This window comes from Xiphias gladius, chromosome 4 (assembly GCF_016859285.1).
Source record: "Xiphias gladius isolate SHS-SW01 ecotype Sanya breed wild chromosome 4, ASM1685928v1, whole genome shotgun sequence".
NCBI classification, from domain to species: Eukaryota; Metazoa; Chordata; class Actinopteri; order Istiophoriformes; family Xiphiidae; genus Xiphias; species Xiphias gladius.
This window is the reverse complement of record NC_053403.1, coordinates 10,829,909-10,853,524: the sequence shown is the minus strand read 5'-3', so window position 1 is coordinate 10,853,524 and position 23,616 is coordinate 10,829,909. Positions and strand designations below refer to the sequence as shown.

Genomic DNA, 23,616 nt, shown 5'->3' with positions numbered 1-23,616 from the left:
ATTTTTTGCATTTATTTAATGAGTATACAAGAATATATAAGGCAAAACACAAGATGAACTGGATACAAAGTTTATTTTCTGTTTAACAGTAACAGCAAGATGGCTTACTTATTCTGAGCGACTGATGGCTCACCCTTCCTGTCATGTTTTTAAGGACACTTCCTGAAAGTTTCCCAAAAGTCCCCGTATTTGTCATTAATGACACTTGGCTATCCCAATGGCTCTATTTAAAGACCGTCGCGGCCTGCTCCGCTCCCTCTCTCTTCCTGCATTGGAAGAAGCTTTCATAGAGAGATGACACTAGGACATTAATCATATAGTAGGTCATGTCCGCTAAAGAAGTTGTGAAGGAAGCTTTAATCTTTTTGCTGCAGAGAGAATGTCAGCATTTCCAGCTGTACAAAACAAATCACATGATTAGTCATATTCAGTCCCTGCCCATTTTTGCATAGACCTGTTGGTGGCTATGGTTGCAGGGATCCGGTCTGATATTAAATGTAGATTTTTTTCTATATTATATATTATATTGTATATTATATTATATATTCTATATATTATAATATATTGTATATTATATATACATTATAATTTTGGTTCCGTATTTTTATTATTTAAACCTAAGTATACCTTGGGAATCTTCATACTTGTAAGTATAAACCCTATCACAAACCAAAAAGCATTAGTGCTTTTGTTACTTCATCATCATTGACAGTGTAGTGAAGCTCCGGTTACTTAAATACAAATACATCAAGATTATGGTTTGGAAACTGTTATAACTGGTGATACATTGCAAGAGTTTGTTCTCCAGCAGTAATAAACAACAGTGTAGTGTCCTGTTGCTATAGATTTTAGGTGGAGTCTCTGGACTTTCCTGTTGGCTTTCTGGCCTACAAGTGAAAAATGGTCAATATTTGCTCCTGATGCCTAAGAATTAACCAATTCAAACGTGCTTTGAAGACCTCATTCACAGCGGACATTTTGACATTTTGAGAGACAAAGTACCTGTGTGTCTCACCTAGTTTGGTACGGCTCTGTAGTTGTTTCACCTTCCATCCTGAAAGAGAAAATCTCCAGGCATCAGAGAAAGAGGTGTTTAGGGATTAAGACACAAGAGGAGGCTCACCTTTTCAAGTGAAGTGCTGGATCTCAGGTGTCACGCTGCTGTTGAAGGAGGGGAGAGATGTGAGGGAGGGCCTGGGTTCCTGGGGCCTGGGAGGTAAACTGTACTGTGTGCCCCCCCCTTCAGGAGACAACAACAGTCAGTCTGTTATAATCAACCAAAGGGAGAAACAAGAAGGGACTGCAGAAACTTAAGAGGCAGCAAAATGTACTGAAAGTGCTAAAGAGATGGAAAAAGACAGACAGAGGAGGGGAGAGTGCAACACCTGTCTGTGCTTCATTTAAGAAATGGACTGAGTTTGGCATCTGCAGCCATATTTGAGTATTCTGCAGCATCTGAGTGGCTCAGTAAATTAAATGCTCTTTCTTCCAGAAATAATATCAACTACTTGTTTGTGCCAGCAGTACATGCAAAATTCAGTATCAATAATAAATGCCTCTTTATATGATTGTACCTTTGCATTACAGCAGGGTTATTATTTTATCTTTGTAAATTCTGTAGGCCCTAATAATCACATTATGAAAAAACAATCACATGCATTCACACAGCTTGCAAAACCTGAAGAGCTCAATATTCAGGTTGCTGGTCTCCACTCTGTTCCAGTTCTCATCAGTTGGAGGCATTATATCATGGATTCAGTATAAAATCTGTGTGTACTTTGCAAAAACATTAATTTGATGATCATCACTATTATTCCAACTACAAGCACAGCAACAAACTTGTATTTTTATGAAGATTACAATCATATGGGAGTCTAGAGGAAATTATATAAGAAAAATTTATTATAAGAATAGATATTGGTCAAAATACACAAGAGTGACAGTCTCCAAACCCCATCGGTCCCCTTTGAAGTCAAATTAAAATTACTGGCAATTTCTTATTATGACAGAAAGAAAATATGACCGTCCTTGGTCATCTCAGAGTGCTTATCCTTTGCAGATGATGTCTTCCTTTTAGACATGCTACCACTGAATTTGACCTGTGACGTTGAGTCAAGAGCATTTCAATGCCTTGCAAGTGGAGCGGTTCTCCAGTCAGATTTACATGGGAATATACATGGTGACACACTTCTTGGAGTAAATTAATGTTTTAAGTTCTCTGCAACTGCAGATGCAATTCATGGATTATATTTCCAAGCCATTTCTGGTCTACAATAAATTTCAGCCCTCAGCAAGCCTACAGAAATGGTTCAGTAAGATCCACTGAATGCTACGAAACTATTATGTTCATTAAGGGCTCTTGGTCCTCCACAATCATCCAAAAGGTTCTATATAATTATGTGCATCTTTGCAGTGGTCATGCACATGGATCGAATGTTCACTTTCAAATATGAAACACTGCTACTTTGCCACTGAGTACAGTTTTAGTTCTGACATCGAAGTTCATTCTGTTTCAGGTATTACAGATATGTTGTAAATTGTAATGACAACTCTCAGACTTGTTTGTGAACAAACAAAAAAAAGAGAAGTTGAGTTTATTTTTTGTTTTATTATTTTTTTTCTTCACGACTATGTCATATGTCTCGACGGTTCTCATAAAACACATTCACAGGTTCACAAAAGTTATGTTAATTACAGTGAATAAAGTATTTATAACACTTCAAAAAACTAAACACAGTAAAGAGTAATTTCTTATCCTTAACTGAAGCAAATACTAATGGAATTTGCTTTCATTTATAAAAGCTACTAGATATATAATTCAGTATACTATCCATTTATAATGCCTTTTCCTTTTTGTCATTACACAATGGATTGCTGGAGACAAACATGAATGTTCCAAACAGCAATACTCATAACTTAAAATAGCTGCACATTAACGATATAAAATATAAAATTAAATACTCATGAATACTTGACAAGTGGAATATTGTCTTATCACTTAGAAAATGTGTAAGTGTTAAACAATATTTGCTGCACTGCTTGGTGAGGTTATAATACATAACTATTTCCATATAACAAAAGGAAAGGTTAGGGAGGTCCAAGGTGTACTAAACTAGTTAACAGTGGTGCTTGAGGGCTGTTGTGCACTCATTACCCCCCCCCTCCACCTTCAAACATACATTGTCACCCATTTTATATTCTTTATTAAGAATCAGGAAATTTTCTTAAGGCTCACAGGGCGACTGCAACAAGAACCAAAGAACATTTAATGAACTTTGACAAGAATTTTCCTCCCTTTGACAACAGCGGTTTCAACCTTGTTTTCAACAGCTTTTTCTTAACAATGTCAAATAGTTCCTACAGTACCAACTGTATTTATGGGTAACAGAATGTAAAAATGCCTTTACATTGTTAAGTTTTGAGGCATTTTATGTGTCCTCGGTTATCATTAGTCATTTCACATTATTTCTTTGCCAGTAGACAATATCAATAACCAGACATTTGGCCACAGAGTATGTCATAAAGATACTCAGAGACTTTGTATAACACATAATTCTGGGGCATTTCATTCACTGCTCCACTTTAAGCCCCATTAGCAAGTGCTTGGTTATTGTTTTTAGGGCAGGCTGTGTTAAAAGCGTCGGCCACCAGGGGGCCCTGGCCACCTCTGGCCTCTGCCAGGTGGGGGGTGAGGCGGAGGAGAGACCGGTCCATTGTGGTAGCTGTGTAAAAGGATAAAATCACACATTGGATTCTTGGCTTTGGCCAATAGGGGGCACACTCTGATAAGAGCAGCCATCTGAATTATTCCAGTCAGGGGATGTCAACACCTCTGAATTAACTGTGTACCTTCAAAAGGCAAAATACAGTTTCATTATTCCATGCACTATTTAAGAGTCTGGCTTCAAATAGTTGAGCAGTAAGTATAATTTTTATTGACAAACTAACTTAATAAACTCAATAACTGTTGTAGTAAGCGAGAATATTTGGGCATTATTTCTTGTATTTGGTAGACAAACAGAGAAATGTGATAATTAGAGGGCAAAGTTAAAGTAAAGAAAGTTAAGTTATAATGAGGCTTAAGAGAAAGGGACAGAAAGGACTGTGCACGTGTGTCACAACCCTCAGTCTTTTCGCTCGCATTTTACTGTGTATTTGCATCACAGATTTAAAGGAACACGACTCGTGTAAGCACTTATCAAGTGCTCCCTAGATGTATTTTAAATCCAATTAGAAATCTTAACACTGTGCAAGCAAAATGCAGAGAATTGTGACTTGCAAAGCTTAAGCATGATATTAATATTCAAAGAGCGCTTACCCTCTGGGGCCGCGGGGGTGGAAGTGGCGTGGAGGTCCAGGAGGTGGCATGCCACGGCCTCGAGGGTGAGGTGGGCGACCTCTGAAACCAGGATGACCTGGGGGAGGAGGTGGAGGGGGACCGTGCCTACGGACAAGTACAAACGTAAAAGCAATACAAGAAACAAGTCTCATGCGCATTTTCTCAGTAAACCTGTCTAAACCCTGTTGTAGTGATTAACAAGGGCCATGGCTGATGCGCTTCTAAGGTCAGCTTAGTAACACCAAACATCCACGCAGTGGAGGCAATTGATTCAAAAAGTAAAAATTGTTTGCACATGTGATTGTGTGTTCGTGTGAGGTGGTTACCTGTGCATGGGTGGGAAGGGGCCTCTGAGATGCATGGGAGGTGGACGAGGAGGAGGAGGTCCCATACCCATTGGTCCACCCCTACCTCGATGACCTCTAAGGTCTGGGTAAGGTCGCATCCTCCCCATTCCCCTGCAAGGGAAAGCCAGGAAATGTAATTTTTCCAAACCAATAAGGGTTAACAATTTTAATGGTACCCAAATACAGCACACATTAGGGGTAGTTTAACTTTGTGAATAAATCTACAAAATAAAAACATTTTGAACATTTAAAACACATTTCCCCTATGTTTTATAATAACATTATTTGTTTACATACTAGCCAATTGATAAAAGCAAGACTTTGACATATATACTTAATGCGGTAAATACTTGTTTAGTAAAGTACCTCATGGGTGCAAGTCCATTCGTGGCTACGTCCTTCATTCGACCCCTCCCATGTCCAGGTGGACCAAACCCCTTCATCATGCCTCGCCCACCACGCATGCCACCCCGACTCATCCGACCCCCTCGACCACGGCCTCTGGACCCGCGACCCCTGAGGAGCGAAAAATATATATGAAAAAACTGCCACTATGCCACTAGTCAAAGTTCAATCATTTAAAACTGTAAAAGGCAACTCTGCACATTGGATGAACCAAATAGCAGTGAGGGAAATTTTTCAGTTTCACTTGAGCACCGAAAAATTATGCAATGCAACAGTGAACTATATACAGCACTGTTGTGTTTACCAATCTGACCTCTTCATGATTGATTCATATAAAAAGATATCAGTAGGATGAGACAGAAAGAGACCCAACATGAGCAAGTCCAGATTTTATTTGAGAGCGTGGTCATTGACAGCTGTTTAGGAGACACTTAGGACCCTTGCCTGCTCTCTACATGCAGGTTAAAAACCATTATGTATCCATAAATACATTATAAGGCTGCACAAGACAACAGGACAGACCTGGATTTGTTTTCAGTTACAGGTCTCTCAGATTCATCCTTGGAAGTCTTTGAAGTTTCTGTCATCTTCTCTTCTGTGTCTGCATCCATCTGAAACGATTCAAGTCAGTGATTACATACAGAACACTACCACAATGGCAATCTATTATACTTTAGTATTTTTTGAAACTAACATTGAATTTCTTAGACACAAAAGACATACACTAGAACAGGTGCCTTGCTCCTGAAAAAGACTTTTACTTGCAAACATACTCTCTGCTTCCACATGCACAATGTATTATTCAAGCTCTGCAGAAAGAAAAAATAGGGCATTTTACCATTTATAAAATAAATTCATGCAGAAAAAAAAAAGTGAATTCCCTGCAGCTATAAGGTAATCAAGCATAATGTGAACAAATGGCAGCCTCATTCCAAAAGATTTATCCTATATGTAGAAAAAAAAAAAAAAAAATCCATTCATGAGTATATCCTCCAGCAGGAGGCTTCAATCTTGACAACTTTATTTAACATTTTTTACACTGGTGTTATACTGATAACGCAGCGATAGCTACTTCTGTTTCTTGCTTCTTCTGTAATGCTTGATGAGATACACATGTAAACGTACACATTTACTAATTTGTGAAGTGACATTTAGTGGCTCTGTGTCTCAGAATGCACAAAATGTCGAACCTTGAGGCTGAACCACATCGGTTTCTACTCTTGTCAGCTAAGAACAGCGATTTGAGGCTGCATTGGGCACACGTTTACCAAAACTGGACAGTTGAGGACTGGAAAAACGTAGCCCGGTCTGATGAATCTGGATTTCTGCCGAGGCACGCATATGGTCTGGTCAGATTTTGGCGTCAACAGCATGAACCCATGGACCCAAACTTCCTTGTGTCAGCAGTCCAGGCTGTTGGTGGTGGTGCTGAAATGGTGTGGGAAGTGGCACACCTTTGGCCCCTTACTATCAATCAATCATTGTTTGAATGCCACAGCCTCTCCGAGTATTGTAGCTGACCATGTGCCACAATTCAGCCATCTTCTAATGGCTACATCCAGCATGATAATGCACCATGTCACAAAGCAAAGGTCTTCTCAAACTGGTTTCATGAACATGACAATGAGTTCAGTGGACTTCAGTGGCCTCCCAAGTCACCAGATCTAGATCCAACAGAACACCTTTGGGATGACGGCATAACGGAAGATTGGCAGCATGAATGTGCAGCGGACAAATCTGCAGAAATTATGTGATGCAATCATGTCAATATGGACCAGAAACTCAAAGGACCATTTAAACATCTTGTGGAATCCTTGCCACTAAGTGCTGAGGCTTTAAAGGGAGGCCCTTCCCAGTATTAGTATGGAGTTACTAATAAAATGCTTGTGAGTGTATTTGCATATCAATTTACTCTTCATGAACATGAAATGCCAGGGACAAAACCCACAAAAACAATTTTGCTTAAGCTTTTTTAAGCTAAAGATACATGTATTCCTATGCAATACAAGATATTTTTACCTCCACCAAGGACGTTATGTTTTCACCAGTGTCTGTTTGTTAGTTTATTTGACGATAGGTTTACACAAAAAGTTCTGAACCGATTTGCACCAAACTTGGAGGGATGGGGTATGAGCCAAGGAAGAACCCGTTAATCTTTGGTGGCAATCCAGCTAAATGGGTGGATCCAGGAATTTTTTCTTAATCACTTTCCTTACCATCTTCAGATATGGCATTTTTCAACATTTTCGTCAATATTTGGCCTTGGTAGAGGTATGTGCTCTACTGAGTGCTATTCAAGTTTCTATTGATCCCAGCATCCATCTTTCCTTTATCACAGATTGATTTCTTTTGGAGCACTTTGTTACTTCTTGAAGAGTGCTACAATAATATAACTACTATTATTGGATTAAAGGTTCAGTGAATAGCTTGTTTTCCTGCAACAATTTTTTGATGTTGTATGAGATCCTTTTAATTATAATATTCACTGATGAACAGCAAATTTGGGCATGATGTTTTATGTTGTTTTTCAAGGATGTTCAAATGTCACTCAGCAGATCTTGGAAACATGAAACCTCAGCGTTGTATTGTTCTACAGCTGGATGTGACACACTGTGAACGCCTCATACTGAAACAGGTGATGGGTTTGCATGTTAAGCACGGAGAACTGCAAGTCAAAGCCGATAACTACAAAATTATTAATAATCCTAAAGCCCAGACAACCACTATAAAATGCAGTAACTGTCACAGCCAGATTGGAGTGTGGAGTGGAAGAGGAGGCTTTTGTGATAAGGGGAAATGTAGGGAAGGAGGGCTGGGCGTTAAGCATGAAACTGCCACTTAACATTTCTGGAGAATTTGCATTAGTTGGAGTGACTTATAAAGTTTGCTGTGAAGGAACAATTGCCCCAGAAGACCAAATATTGAAAGAGGCGCCCGAAATGTGTTTGTCTCCCAGTATATCAGATACTTTGCTGAAGAGCTAGCAATTCACCATAAGCTTAAGGGGTTCACACACTGGGCAAACTCCCTTTATAAAAGAAACATATTATAAGATAAATTCTATATGGACACAATAAACATATAGCACAATTGTTGAGTCCCTAATTCCATATTATTAATAAACAATTTTAGAGATGACAAAATTCCACAAGGTATGATGCGGTCACCATGAGCTTACTTTAATTTAGCATAATTAGCTTAATTTAGCATTCTCCCTGCAGGAACATTACTTCTTCATTCCATCATTAAGTTTACATACGTCTAAAAAGGCTTAAGTTTTAGGATTTGGGATCATTTATTATTCTTCACAGGCTGTGTCTTTCAGCACCTTTGTAGACTGTTTTAATTAATGCAGGCGCTGCTGCATTTACATAGACATTTGGAATGCTGTTTTTCCCCATACTTTCTCTAATCTGTATGGACAGTCGCTTGACAGTTTAGTAAGTACAACTGGCTAAAATTAATGCAGTCTAATATAACAGCCCTTTAATTATTTCTACCTTCATGAAAGTTAAATAGATCAGTTTTTGCTATGGCCATTTTAGAGGAAGTAGTTTGTGGTGTTGAATTTCATTAGTTAGAGGTGTTTCTAATATATAATACTTCCCATTCATATCAATGACAGTAGACTATCTAGCTATAACTATATGTATGGATTTAGATACTGAATATACATTTGATATTTTACATTATTGTATATTGTAAGGACGTAGCCAGAGTAAATGGTTTTGTGTGGCAGTGCCACTGCTTTTAATGCACTAACTCTAATGCATATGACAATAACAATAAAGTCTGTAAGTAAAGACTGTAACCATGCCACGGAGGACTGTCACATATGCATACATTAACCAGTGTTATTTTAAAGTAAATAAGCCTGCAAAGCCAAGGGCACGACGAGCGTCATGGAAACATTTTTATCCTGATCCTGAGAGGCGGTTGGAGCTGTGTGAGCTCTTAAATATTAGGCTAGGACCAGTAGAGGGGCCCTGTGCAACAAATACACTCAAAATCTCTTATAATACAACTTAATACTATTTAACATATAGGAGCTAATGCTGAGAACAGCTGGCTAAATTATAATGCAAGGCGCTTCAGGGGCCCTATCTAATTCCTGGAATTAACATCGCAGAGCAGAACTAACATACATTACGCTCTGTCCAAAGCTGTTGCTTCGTTATAGTGGTCAAGTAGGCATTTAACATTTGGATAGCCGCCTTCCTATTTAAAAACACGACATAAATAAGGCCAATAACAAGTGTGTAGTTAAATTTTAAGGTTAGTCATGTATGAAAGGGGCGTTCCTGTGGTTTTCAAACGCTTTGGTGAAATGTAAACGAGGAGTGACTTACTTCAGTTGGTGGTGCCGGCGAGGTAGATTCAAACAGTAATATAATTTTCCGACTTGCTAATAAAAATAAAAATATATTAGAAAAATTAAAAAAAAAAAAATGTACAAAAATCCCTACAGCTTCTATAGCCCCTTTGCGCTTTGAAATGGCGGCTTCGTCAGACAAGATATATCCCAGGTTGGGATTTCTTTGTGAGAAACACATTATGCGAAAGTCACCGCCCACCGGGAAGAATGTTGGCGTCTGATTGGCTGCTTGTTGCCGTCATTCAAGGCTGTGTTTGGTATTCCGGCATTTTGATTGGAAGAACGAGCTGACGTACGTTCCAACTGTCTTCAGCCTGAAGACGGTTCATTAATTAACTGGGCCACAAGTTCAACACAAAACAAATTTATTGGAGATGTTTCAGCAGAAAAATAATGTTTGTGGAAGTAACCTGCGTCTGACACACGGTGAATACAGTGGATTTCAAGCCTGATATATGTAATAACTGGGACAACATGTGAAGAATTGAATATTTCACTTGTCCTTTAAAAAAAAAAAAAGCACTAATTATTTCATAGTTTTTGTCACAACAAAACTTAAAAATATCACACAGCTACTCAAGTTCTAAAACATACCAGTACGATGCGGTTTCTCTGAATTCAAACAGGAACATGAGAACACTGGAGAGATTTATCATCTGTGAGGCTGTATTTCATACCCATCAACATATACATCTCAACTCCAATTCCAACAAAGGCAGCCTCATATACAAAAATAATTGCCAAGTGCCCGCTAAACAATATTTACATCATGAGAAGGGCAAAAAGAGACGGAAAATAGTTATTCAATGAAATTTGCTGATTAAGTTATCGTAACGATGTGGCACTGGTCATCAGGGATAAAAAACTAACTCCATCAAATGTCCAGATGAGGAGAAACCTGATGCGTAAAAGTGGTCCATTTTGCGTCCGTTACGCGCGGCTCAGGATGTCTGAGAGCTTGTTGATGTATTCGATGGTGTATTTGAGGGTTTGTATCTTGGTTAAGGGTTGGCCTCTTTTGCTGTAGTCCGGCGGCAGGTAGTCACGGAGCTGGTGCAGCGCCTCTGCAAGACTCCTCATCCGCATCTTCTCCCTCTCGCTGGCCTTCATGCGTCTTTTGGTGGACATCTTGGGCTTGCTCTGCTTCTGCGCCGCTGGAGCCGCCCTGTGTCCCGTCAAGTCAAAAGAGAAATCCTTGATCTCCCGGTGATGCCTGCTGGAGTAGCACATCTCCGGCGAGGAGCACATGGAGTCCAACGAGGATTCCGGCGAGGTAGCCTGAAGCGAGTCCTGATCTTCCCCAAAAGTGCTGTCATGGCTCTTCCACTCAGTCAGGATTTTAGCCGTAACGTCCTCCAGGTCCATGTCAGAAATATCCCCAGACGTCCAGACGTCCATGCAGCGAGGGTGACATTCAGGGTGGGTGACGGGCAGATTCTGCGAAAGCGATTTTGCCAAAGCGTTTTTATATAGAAGCAGATCTCCGGAGGTTTATGGGTTCACAGGTCGGGTGAAAAAGAAAGTTCAAAGAAAACCTCAAGTGCCAAAATGCAGCCTTCCCGAAGGACGTCGTTCGTTATCACTGGGGTGTGAATAAGGCTAAATAGACGGATAATGTGATAGAAAGAAAAATAATTAGATTCCTTTTGTGGGAAATTACTCTTTAAAGTCTGCACGACGACAATTATCAGTTTGATGTGATCTGTGTAACGAAGAAATGGGAGGATGCGGTTTCACCTGAGATCTTCACACCTCCCTGGCAAGTCGGGCCTGCGTGTGTCTCCAGGCTGGAGGTTATGTGGCCAAAAAACACTGGCCAAAATCATTTTTTACCTATTAAAGTAACATTACAGACCCAATGTACCTGAAAGAAATACAGTATGTAAGAGCAACTAAAGGTTCGGTATCAGCAATAATCATTATCCTGTCTGCAAATGGTGTAGAATTACAGTGACAAATAATTTCACGTGGTCCATGTCCTTAATCTTAAAAGCCCGCTTCCCTTTAAATGTGCAAACATTATGCCACTTTCCACCTGGAGTTATGTTACTTGTTTCCAATACAGTTTTAGCTATTTGATGAGTTTTCTACCATGTGTAAATATCTTTAACAAGAGAATGGACTCAAGGTTCTACACACAAGTTAATTTGCACTGGGAAGTAAGTTGAATTATCCAGACAAACTGTTTTTTCCTTGTTTTAGGAAAAAAGCCAGTACTAGGACTGGGTTGTTATTTGGGCAGCTGTCACCAAGCTCCTTCCAGACCTTTCATGTCTGAAAAGGTGAGTAAGGCCTCACTCATGATCAAGGGGACGGACACTAGAGGGTTGTAAAAGCCAATGGCTCAGTGTCCTACATGTCCCCCTCAGCTGCAGTGTCTTCTCTCCTTGCTCCGTGAAGTGACAGTTAGATTGTCAGAGCACAGTGGGAGAAAATAAGCACATGTGGTGCCATCAAGTGGCATTTAAAACTTAGAACTGTGCTAATCCACAAGCTTTCCATCTGATTTACATAAACTGTTAAATTCAAAATCAGAGCAACAGGTTATGGTAAGACTAACTTAGGTGCAACAAAACATTCTTAAAGGACTTATTTATTTGAACAATTTAATGTTTTGTGCACTGGCCATGAAATCACTCAAGGTTTTTGATCTCAAACAGACGTCAACTCACAAACACCTAATGGAACACCTTTAATAAAATCATGTGTATCATAATTATTAATTGCAGTGTGTTCAATTCAGCTAAATATATACATACACACACACATACATACATACATACGTATATATACACACAAATACATATATATATATACATATACACACATATACACATATCTATACACACACACACACGTAAACATATACATATACAAACACATACATACAAATAAACCTATCTAAAGAAACATAAAAAAATAACTGACACTAGGTGCAATTAGTAGATTTTTTCCTGGAGCTTTCAAACCACATCTCACTAATAATTGATATTTAATACTTGAAACTGTCTCTTTCCCCCTGTTTTACAGAAAAAAAGTTCCATTTAGGATCACAATAACAGGTTGTGGCAAAGCTTAGACTTTTTCTTTTTGATTAATTGTTTAGTATATAAAACACAAAACAGTGAAAAATTGCCCAATACAATTCCCTAAAGTGTCTTGTTTTGTCTTATCAACAGTCCAAATCCCAAATATATTCAATTTATTATGTTAAGACAGGAAAAAGCAGCAAATTCTAATATTTGAGAGGCTGTAACCATCAAAAGTTTGACATATTTGCTTGAAAAATTACTCAAACCATTATTGGATTATCAAAAAAAGTTGCTGATGCACTTTCTGTCAATTGACTAATCGGCTACTTGCTGCAACTCTACTTTAAAAAGCTAGTAAATGGACCTTGAGTTAAGATTTTTTTTTTTGTCAAACTACGGTTTCCATTAACTTAAATGTTCTTCTCAATCATCTTGTAACTGTGCTGCTCACTTCAGGAATTTCAGTCTCAGTCTCTCAGCCAGTGGCAGTGGACTCTCACTGCAAATCACTGAATCATCACTATCTAAGACAGCGACAGGTGAAGCTGGAGTCTGAGAGAGCACATCGTCGTCCACATTAGCTGGCGGGACATCCTGGTATTTGCTTTTGTTTGATACAGGTGTTCTTTTTATCTCAACATCTGTACCGTGTCCCTGAGACTTTGGTCGTAATGGCTGGGGGCAATGAGTCGTTTTTATTGTTTGTTTGGTTGTTTTAGGCCCAGAAACTGGTTTCAGGGGGAAGTCTGTAATGACGCTGTCCTTGATCTTTTTCATGGGCTTTATCTTAGCCTTTGTTTGAGCTCCAAACTGCTGGTTCTCTGCGTCACTGTCCTCGCTGGATGAACACAAGCTGTAACACACACTCTTCTTGGTGGTCTGTGGCATGTTCCTGTCCCTGTCACTTTGACCTGGGTCAGAGTGGCACCTCTGTGATGGGGCAGCAGATAATGAAATGGCTGTCCTGACAAATTTATATTTCTGAGGAGGCTTCTGGGAACCATTACATTCGTCCTTTTCCTTACACTGATTCTGTACTCCAGGAATTAATGGTCGTTTCGAAGTGTGAGTTTCTGTTGCTGCCTTATTCTTTACACACTGGCTTTTAACACTGAGTGGTCCTTTTTTGTTAACATCAGATTCCTTCCCTGTCAATGTACTGTCACTGCCACCTTTACTGGTTATTTGTCCATTTGGTTTTAAGTTGGAGCTGTGAGGAGAAATGTGTTCGAGAGAGGCTAACCCATAATTTAATTGTTTTGAGACCACATCATTGTGTACCTCCCTCTGGTTTACAGCTTTGGCTGTATTCCTCATGAGCACCCTGTCCCGTAGCGGACACTCGGTGTAACACAGCTCTGGAGCAGATCTGGAGTCTGCTTGTTTGACATCTCTTGAGGCTTTCTGCTTGGCGTTTTTGCCCTCTGTTTCCTTGACATCTCGGTCTGTGGATATATTCAGCCTGGGCTCGGTGGTGTGGTTCGTAGTGGCTTGTGGAGGTGGAGAGGAAGTGAAGGACAGAGCATCCCAGTCAATATCACTCAGGTGTAGAGCATCAACAACAGCAGAGACAGATGGTGAAGCAACAGCCTCTGAGTCAGGAGACAGAGGAGTGTTGGGGCAGTTAACCAGACCGCTGTGGTCTTCTTTTGAGTTACTATGCTGTTTATCGTTCACTGGAGTGTCCAAATTCACCACTTCTGGTTTTTCTGTGTTTGAAATGGTAGGGAGCAGCGTTTGTAGTCGAATGTTAGCATTCGCTGAAGAGAAGCTCTGAAGGCTCATCTGAGCCAAGAGGTCCGAAATGCCATCAGAGACATCAGATTGCTTCTCCTTTTTACTCTTTGGTTTCTTTTCTGTAAAGAAAATTGAGACAGAAACTCTTGAATCTTGAACATTATCTGAATGAGTACACAACCGAAACTTTTTCAATCTCAGTGGTTAGTTGTCCTACATATTAGAAAATGGAGCTCTGCAGCAGTGATAACTTTCAGGAGCAAAGTACAACCTACATGAAGTGACAGCGAGGCCTGTGAGACAGATGCCTCTTGGCTGCATCAAAGCCTTCGGTGTGAACTAGCTGAGCTGCCAAACTCTACATTTTCAGGTGTCAGAGCGGCTGTTATATATGGCCTTGAAAAACAAGTCAAAGCTCCAGGTGCCTTTGATCAGAACACCCTTGTCAGACCAGTGTGGGAAGTCTTCTAGCCTGTCACGTCTGTGGGGGTATTGTCTTACTTTTGGTCTTGTTTTCTTCAGCCAGAGCCTTGTCTCTCAGGTAGCTCTCCACCATCTCTGGGAAGGCCACACGGAAGAGACACTCTTCCTCTACTGTCCTCACCTCATGTTGACCCTCTGCAGGCCGATCCTCAGGAAACACGTAATGTTCTGCGGAAGAAAAAAAACAAACAAACAAACAAAAAACACCCCATCGAGGTCAGGTAAATGGCTGCTCCTCATTTTGTCTTTATAAATCCAGTTAGGAAAATTAAGAACCACGTGGAATTGCGCTGTTACGGGAAAGCAATTTCAGAAAGATACAGGTCTAAGGATCAACAGCAGCCCTGGGAAGAACTTACAGTTCAAAACTTGGATTTATTTTGAGGAAACTTAACTGTCTATATTGCATGATTTGCATTTGCACTGCAACCCCAGCAGACAGACAATTTATATAAACTATACGTGCTCATACATTTGTAATATAACGTGAAGATTTAAGTCCTTTTAATCATAAATCCAATCAAAACAATTGCAAAAGCTTACTTGATAAGGCTTACACACAAGATCTATGAAATTAGTGTAATTTGCTAATGCACTTTTTTTTTTTTTTTAAGGTAATTTAGCAGTTAAACATCTACATTTATTACAAATCAATGCCTATTTCCTCACAACTCAGCAATATTTTCCTGTAAATTTAGACATAAGACAGTTAGGGATATTTAAACCAGGAGATAACAGTAAAGCACTTTGGATAAGGACATTTATTAAACTGCTAGAGACACTATGTTTCCATTATAAAACCATGCATTTGTAATGATGGTACAGTAACTTCATAATACTGAGTAATTATCAGATGTTTTATACCCATGATCTAACCTTTTAGTTCTATTAAAACTCTCTTTTCCATGATCTAATACAAGTGATGAGACTTTCTCTGGCCAGTCATGTCGGGCAGGCTTGTTAGTGAAGTGGACTTTGATATGACAGATTTCCCAGCCTGTGGAGGAAGCCAGTTTAGCACCTAGTGGCTGCTGTGACTGATCTGTCACCTCTGAACCCCACCTCACAGCCAGTCACTAACAGACAACCCGGTGACGAGCACCCCGCACCCCAGCCTCCGCTTAAAGCAGCAGTCATGTCACTCAACTCAGAGGATGTTTTGTGAGATATAGTTTTCTCTCTCATCTTCTAATATGAGAGAGAGACGACTGCAGGAAAACAGAGAATTACTGATTAGACACTTTGTGGAATGAGAGTGTAAATATAATTTTTTCCACAAGATTTAAACTGACCTGGTGTGCTCCAGATGACTTCGAAGCAAGCGACGGCATTTCTCACTCTTGGTTTCGATATTCTTTTGTAGCAAAAGATGAAATAACCTTTTATTACAACAGTGTCACTAAAGAGACATTTTGTGTTGTGAAAAATTGAAATTGAACCTCCAGGACTACCTTAGGGGCTTGATTTGGGAGGACATTTCTCTTCCATGTTTCCTGTTCATCAACTCTGCGTAGGTCATCAAGACTAAAACCTTTTCACTGGTGTAGTGCTTCGGCCACTCCATCTTGTCATAGGCAAATTTCTGAAAAACACATATTTTTACATGCAACTCGTCAAAGAGATAGCTAAACAACTAACTGAACAAAGAATATAAATGAACCCGTTACCTGCATCAACAGCATATTTGGCTGTCTCCTCCTGAAATGTGACACAGGCTTATCTTTGGAAATCAGAAACTCACTGATGATCTGAAAAATGGAAATGCAATTTAAGTGTTAGAAACCATATACTGTAAATTGTTATACCAGTGTATGAAACAACAACATATAAACCATAGCAGATGAAAACGGCTGTACCTCTGTGAAAGGGAAATGTTGACTTGCCAGTGTTTTCCTAAAAAAAGAGAGCAAACACTTGTAAAATGAACAGAATACGCATAACATGAAAACAAACCATCCTCTGGAGTGAGCTTTGAAAAAACTTTTAAATATTTAAAAAATATTTTATGAAGAGTAGATCTGCAACTAATGATTATTGTCATTGCTGATTAATTTGCTGATCGTTTTCAAAATTACTTGATTAATTGCTTGGCTAATAAAAAGGTCAGCAAATAGTGAAAAATGCCGATTAGAAATCCCCAGTATCCATGTTGACGTCTTCAAATAGAATAGAACCAAATTTATGCTGATCATTTTTTTGACAATTAATCAACTAATGAGCTAATTGTTTCAGTACTTCAGTAGTGTTATCAGTTATTTCACTTCCTCAGAATAAATGAAGATGATCATTAATAGATTTACTATAATGCTACTAGCCTTGATCTTCTTTTTAATATGTTACCTTTGTGTTTTTGCTTTCTCGTGCCATTTCAATTTTGCTTTTCATCTTTTTGATTTGTAACTGTTCATCTACAGAAAGTCACATACTTCCTGATATTTGCCTCAAAAGACAAAGCCTGGCGGGTCTGTTCATAGTGGTGCCAGTCACAGGGGCACTGGTAATCAAAATCCTGAGGTTGACAGAAACGTTCACTGCCGCAAAGCACACAGCCGCCACGCTCATGTCCCTTCGCTGATCCTGAAAATGAAAGAAACCGAATCAGAATAAATATTTAATGGAACAGGAGAAGCAGGACAAATAGAGAGGAGAGAGACAAAGACTTTTAAAATCTAAAGCACCACGACAACTTGGGTGTAAAATCAGAGGCATGTTCAGACATCTCTCACATATGTGCATGTTTTAACATGACAGGTTAAATGGTTTTAAATCAGCCGTGTGTGAGACGTGGGACACCCCCCACTTTGCTTTCCACCTCTTATCAGGTTCAGAAACTGGGGTCAGGAGTTCAAAGCAGGGCCACTACTCACCAGGATGTCGACATACGTGGCAGTGAGGAACTTTTTTTACGACCCCCTCAGATACACCTGCATTATCCTCCTTCCACTGGATGAACCTGATGCGACCAGAGAAAAGTCACAAGTTCACCAATACAACACGTTATCTCCAACTAGTAGGAAAGAAAGCGATCAATGGATTTTGTTTCCTACCTCTGCAGAAGTGTTTGTCCTCTCAGTGTCTTGATAAGTTTAAGAGCTTGCTCTTTACCAACACCTGGTACACCCTTAAAAAAGCAGGAAAATGTACGGTTAACATAGGTGATTCATGTCAGTGAGTTTGAGTGGCAAATTTCAAAGGGTCCTCCCTACCTTAGGAATATAATCACAGCCAAGGAGGATGGCCAGACCAACAAGGTTCTCTCTGGACAGATGTAACTCTGTTTGCACTCGAGAGGTCCTATAACAGTCCACCTGAGGGTCCTGGAGGGAAAAATGAGGAGCAATACTATGCAGACTTGATGGTTTTTAACAATCAAGGCATCGGTAGAATAATACACAGAATGAAAAAAAATAGGTAGTGACATAGGTGAAATACTGGCAACTTAAGAGTAAGGGCGTAAAGCTGCTGCTGATGGTCATTTCCATTACTGATTTTTTTATGAAATAGGAGACTAAATAAATCTTAAAATGCCAAATCACAAGTAACCATGACATATGCCTTAAGGTTTCCTGCTTGGTTTTGAGAGCAGCTAAAAGGATACCAAAGAGAGAAAAGCAACCATCTATTCGCATTTGTTGTTATAATCAGAAAATATCTGGGATTTCTATTTGATAAATAGTGTAGTAAAATACCAATGATCAAAACCAAAATTCATTCATTAGCTATCAGTCTGTTAGTTGATTATTTGACTAATTTTGCCTGTAAGTAATAAAATAACAATTATTCAGTGTATTTGTGTGAAAATAGAACGAGATCAAACACTCCTCCTTCACTGGCTAAATTAAAATTGTTACACTTGTACTTCATCAAATGAATAAAGTATTTCTAAGTATGAAGAAAACTAACAGTATGTAAAAAGCCTTATTGCTTATCCACGTATGAGTTTTAGGATTGTAATTAAGAACAAAAACATGGAATAAAGTATTTCCTTCTCAAAATCAACAGGAAATGTGTGTTTAAACACAATCCCGGAAACAAATCAAAGCTCTGGCAGATGCCCAAGTGTTACTTTGGTGTTCTGGAGCCAGTTTAATATAAATCACTGGACTGAGTCTTGATCACAGGCACAAGATCAGTTTTAACCAAAAGAATCGTTTGAACCGAAGAAGCCTTTTGAATGTGCTATGATACATTTTCAATCAAACTCCAGTCCGTTGATTTGGGTTGAGCTTTCTCCAGATATTTGCACCCTGTGGGTGACCGAGGTGAACTTTTTCCCAAACATACTTTACTATTCATATTGAAGTTCCTGTAGACAGTTCTGGCTCCATACAGGAATGCATCTCCATCATTGGTGATGCAGCCATCCACCAGGCCCTGTGAATCCAAGTAAGCGCACATGGCCTCAGCCTCCCCAGCCGCGGTCACCCATGGCACACCCAGGTAGTCCAGCATCTCTGCGCACTACAGAAGCAAGGGAAAGACAAGAGTGTGCTTAAAAGCCAACAGGAGTTTATTACGATCAGAGCTTGCAGGAGAGAGACGGACCCCAACCAACCTCTCTGAGTACAGCTCTGAAGCGCCCTCTGCTGGTGTTTGTTGTAGACCTGGGGGCAGAAGCCTTTTTGAATCCTCCAAATCTTGTTTCTGTCCTCTTGCTCATGGTCTCTGCTTTAAGCTTAGGGGCTTCTCCTTCCATGACAAAGACGAGCTTTACCCCCATAAGTGTGAGGGAGGAGACCCTGAAAAATAAATTCCTGCACACAAGAGAGCATTGCACGGGGGTGACTGACGACCAGCTGACGTGCAAAAAGATAAGGCTTTCAAACGTTAGCATTTGAGCTAACAGAATGAAACATTTATTAAAGTGCAATATGTGAGCGTTACCTCAGGTGGGGCTTGGTAACTCTCCCCATCATTGCTTGGACATGCTGAGCCTCGCACACCCATAAGCTCAGGTCGACTGCCAGCGTCTTTCCGCTCAAACTGTACAGCGGCACCGACTCACGAACCGTCTCCACGATAGACCACAGATCGTGCACACCCATAACTAACCCAAAATGGGGTTTATACTGATTTAACGGCGAAAAAAAGGTGTAGAAAAACGTAACTACTCAACAACACAATACGGCACGACGCGCCGTAGTTTTTAAACAGTGGCGCCGTTGGGCCTCGTTCCGCTTCGTTGACTATCTCTCTAACTATGCTGCCTTGTTGCTGTATTAAGTGTCACATTGACATTGAAAAAAAAATTGCGGCTATAAAATAATTATAGAATAACACTATAAATGTCTGTACAGTAAATACAGTGCCTACTTATTCAATCATCATGCTCACTAACAAAAACAAGTTAGAAAGAAAGGGACTGCACTAACGGAATGGAGCGAGACCGGAAATTTTAACATGAACGTCATATTAAAGCGTCTCCAAATGCTTGTTGCTATAGATACAAAGCTCTTGTTTGTAGACTGAGGAGTGTTTTTGTTTTTTGTTCCTTTTTTTTTTTTTTTTTCTTACTCTCTCGGTGGTTAATTTTTGGGGTTTCTCTTTCTAGCCATGGACTCAAAAGTTCACATAGAAATTGTAGGCTTAATTAAAGACCATAATTTCCATGTTGCCAAAAGTATTGCAGAGGTAAACCGTTAGTTTTCTTCATTTTCTCAAATCTGTAATTTTATGTGTTTGATATCTTTTTACCTGAACGTTAACAACAATCCTCATATCCTTTGACTATGCCCAACAGGGACTAAAGCAGAAGTTCCCTGAGGCATTTCTGGACCCAAAAATTCAACCGCTACTTGAGTTTGACTGGCACACATATCTGTGCAACAAGAAAAGGGCAAGTCGCCTTTTTTGTTTGAAATCCAACTTTTCCAGAAAATTATTCATAAAGAGCAAAACTGCTATCCATTCAGGCTTTGGGAGGTGTGATGAGTGCTGTGGCTCTGCATAGTGTTTTATAGCTAGTGCACTAACTAGTGTCTGTGGTGAAAGATGTATTCAGACATTTTACTTAAGTGAAGCAATACCAATAAAACTAAGCCATTACAAGTAGATATCATGCGTTCAAAAATGTGCTGAAAGGTCCTATAAAATACACCCACACAGGTTTTACAATTACTGTGGCTGATAAGACCTCTGCTTGGGTGATAGATCGGCACTATGCTGGGAAACTCATGATCTTATCTTCATGTACTAATAAAAAAGGTAAAGTTGTTACTTGCTTTGACCCACCTGAACAAGTTCAACAAACAAAGATGTCAATCAACCACAGTCTAATTATGAAAATTAAGTCAAAACACCTGTGTGTACACTGGTGTATCATGGGTGAATAAGTGCCTTAAGTAAAAGTACAGAATTATGCTTAAAGTCTCAATTAAAAGTACTCTGAATATTGAAAATATCAGTATTATATTACTACTTGGTTACTATTATGTTATCATCAAATTATCAAATTATTAGCATTAAATGTTGGACCTGTTCGAAGTGGAGCTTAATTTGATTAATTTGTATACACAGGTAAAAATAGTTAGGTGTTGCTATTTAGAAACAGATCATATCTTTCATATGTGTAATCTTAATCTGCAAAGGAACTATAAAACAGAACACTCGAATAAAAATAGTGGAGTTAAAAATACAATATTTTTTTCTGAAAAATCGTATAAGTAGAAATATGAAGTATTATAAAATGGAAATATTCAAGTAAAATACAAGAACCTAAAAACTATACTCAAGAAAATGTACTTAGTTACCTTCAGCCAATCCTCCACATCAATGACTTCATCTGAAATGACTGATGATTGTTCTGTTATAATTAATGAAGATGACTGTCTGAACTGAAGAACTTTGCTCGGGGATGTAACGCATTACTATACAGTTAAACCCACCTACACAGCAAGATACTGCTGTAGTTTGATATTATGGTTATTCTGAAATGCTGATATACAACACACCCCTTGTTCAACACTTGCGATTCAAGGAGCTGCGTGGTGAAGTGTGGCAGTACTCCAGCAGCCTGATGTGCTTTCTGAACGGCCTTCTCCTCGGTAATGAGATGGATTTTGCCAGCTGGGCAAAGAGTCAGTGGGCTTTCACTTTCAATCAGCCACAGGCTTTCTATATGGCTCTCACTGAGGACTACTACACCAAACACCTCCAGAAAACCGGGGCAAGTCAACACCAGAGACACCTAAATAACATATATGGGTAGAAAATGGGTGCATGGGAGGTTAATTTTCTTTCAGTGGTGAATATCAGGAAGCATTTCTATAATTCATATCGCCCATAATTGCATTATCCATTAATATGCAATTCACAACTTTTTTAGGTTAATGTATAAACACCTTGACAGGTAAAAATGAAAAACAATACATATCTTTGTCCTTTCATTATAGCATCAGTTTGTTTTCATGGACATTGAAATAGCAGGAGAGGCAGTGGGGAGGTTGTTCTTTGAGGTGAGTTAACTCTGACACGAGGCACACGATCCACATCCAGTTATTTTCACATTGTTTACCACCAGTGTTATCTCACCCCTGTCACTTTTCAAACCAGCCTTTATGTTTAGAGGTCACTGATGTCTTTAAGACACATTGTCTTCCCTCCTCCTCAGCTGTTCTCAGATGTTTGTCCAAAGACATCAAAGAACTTTGAGGCTCTGTGCACAGGAGAGCAGGGACTGTCGCAGAGCGGCCTCCCACTCTGCTACAAGGGCTCTCTGTTTCATCGCATAGTGCCCAACGGATGGGTGCAAGGTGGAGGTACTCTATAGTCCACACCATCCCCGTAATGATGTTAATGATCATTTAGTTTGTTCTCACATAAAAATCGAATACAGTTAGAATAGAAATACAGCCCATCCAATTTTAGTCTCAGTGCAGTTAATTTAATCTTTTTGGATATACAGTACATCTCTACTTGAGATACATACATGCCACTTGGGGAGATGAGAGATATGTCAATATATTATCAGTACTGTGATTTGAGATATGTATGGGATTGTGATGATGGTTATATTTGATTTAAATTTTATCATTTTTTCTCTTAAAGGCTGCATTTCAGTTAGCTGACATATATATATATTTTTAGCTTATCTGACTGCTCTGTTCAAGTGAAATAAACAGTGAACACTTCTAACGTCCTGGACTTGATATTTGTGTTTTGCAGAATCACTGTGTGACTCGGCAACAGTGATACTGCAGAAAACAACTGTATCTTTCAATTTTGCAGATATTTCTCCAGAGAGGAAAGGTAATGGAGGGGAATCAATCTATGGACCAACTTTTGAAGGTAAAAACATATTAACCATCTAAGAAATCTACAATATTACCATGACAACGCACTGTGCATGTGAATATTTGTGAATTTATTTGTCGTATCTGTAAGTTTACCTGAATGTGTGTCCTTCCTCCATTTAGATGAGAGTTTTGCTGTCTCCCACTCAAAGCGGGGCACTCTAGGAATGGCCAATAAGGGCCCCCACAGCAACGGATCCCAGTTTTACATCACCCTGCAGCCAACACTCTGGATGGATAGGACCTATGTTGCCTTTGGGTTTGTATAACATATACAGTAATTTGCCAATTCTGTATAATCTTGTATTTGTCTTACAGTTTTCCTCAAGTCTAATATCTTTATTTTTCATTCTAGACAAGTGGTTGAAGGTGTCGATGTCCTCAAGAGATATGAAGAGGCCCCGACATGCAATGATAGACCCAAGTATGAATGTAAAGTTACCGATTGTGGAGTATTACAGCTTTAGTTCTAAAACATTCATTACTGATGCCTTTTTAAATGTATCTGATGTAGTACAATAAACAAAAGATACATGTAACATAAGACCTACATATGTATACACACATCTGCATTAAAGTATTTTTGCTTTACTACAAAACCTTTATA

General features: G+C 39.3%; 4 protein-coding genes across 8 annotated transcripts; 1 reads left to right on the top strand and 3 right to left on the bottom strand.

The window, feature by feature from the left end:
* Positions 1-64: 64 nt before the first annotated feature.
* On the bottom strand, positions 65-9,602 carry si:ch211-51e12.7 (uncharacterized protein LOC336335 homolog). Of its 4 annotated transcripts, XR_005707386.1 has the most exons (7): positions 6,360-6,611; positions 5,614-5,702; positions 5,053-5,202; positions 4,666-4,797; positions 4,319-4,444; positions 1,016-1,240; positions 65-395 (listed from the first exon to the last, which is right to left on the bottom strand). XR_005707386.1 is itself a non-coding variant. In XM_040126137.1 (6 exons), exons 2-6 carry the CDS (start codon positions 5,700-5,702, stop codon positions 1,147-1,149), a joined length of 591 nt encoding a protein of 196 aa, XP_039982071.1. In that variant the 5' UTR covers positions 9,441-9,602; the 3' UTR covers positions 601-1,146. The 4 variants fall into 4 exon arrangements, 3 of the variants coding, with proteins under 3 accessions (XP_039982071.1, XP_039982069.1, XP_039982070.1); XM_040126137.1 differs by lacking the exons at positions 65-395; positions 6,360-6,611 and adding an exon at positions 9,441-9,602 and having other exon boundaries at positions 601-1,240; XM_040126135.1 differs by lacking the exon at positions 65-395 and having other exon boundaries at positions 601-1,240.
* Positions 9,603-9,881: 279 nt separating this feature from the next.
* Positions 9,882-11,230, bottom strand: msgn1 (mesogenin 1). The gene is made up of 2 exons (XM_040125730.1): positions 11,204-11,230; positions 9,882-11,065 (listed from the first exon to the last, which is right to left on the bottom strand). Exon 2 carries the CDS (start codon positions 10,862-10,864, stop codon positions 10,397-10,399), a length of 468 nt encoding a protein of 155 aa, XP_039981664.1. The 5' UTR covers positions 10,865-11,065; positions 11,204-11,230; the 3' UTR covers positions 9,882-10,396.
* A 1,090-nt stretch (positions 11,231-12,320) lies between these two features.
* Positions 12,321-21,780, bottom strand: LOC120789445 (flap endonuclease GEN homolog 1). Of its 2 annotated transcripts, XM_040126173.1 has the most exons (14): positions 21,669-21,780; positions 21,468-21,520; positions 19,274-19,472; positions 19,003-19,179; positions 17,925-18,035; positions 17,766-17,839; positions 17,586-17,671; positions 17,145-17,295; positions 16,575-16,611; positions 16,386-16,466; positions 16,170-16,300; positions 16,011-16,072; positions 14,737-14,886; positions 12,321-14,354 (listed from the first exon to the last, which is right to left on the bottom strand). In XM_040126173.1, exons 3-14 carry the CDS (start codon positions 19,436-19,438, stop codon positions 12,946-12,948), a joined length of 2,634 nt encoding a protein of 877 aa, XP_039982107.1. In that variant the 5' UTR covers positions 19,439-19,472; positions 21,468-21,520; positions 21,669-21,780; the 3' UTR covers positions 12,321-12,945. The 2 variants fall into 2 exon arrangements, with proteins under 2 accessions (XP_039982107.1, XP_039982106.1); XM_040126172.1 differs by lacking the exons at positions 21,468-21,520; positions 21,669-21,780 and adding an exon at positions 19,603-20,067.
* ppil6 (peptidylprolyl isomerase (cyclophilin)-like 6) lies at positions 20,237-23,594 on the top strand. Its single transcript, XM_040126174.1, has 8 exons — positions 20,237-20,349; positions 20,459-20,554; positions 21,695-21,883; positions 22,110-22,172; positions 22,328-22,475; positions 22,945-23,004; positions 23,133-23,268; positions 23,365-23,594. The coding sequence occupies exons 1-8, from the start codon at positions 20,272-20,274 to the stop codon at positions 23,474-23,476; spliced, it is 882 nt and encodes a 293-aa protein (XP_039982108.1). The 5' UTR covers positions 20,237-20,271; the 3' UTR covers positions 23,477-23,594.
* The last annotated feature ends 22 nt before the right edge of the window (positions 23,595-23,616 follow it).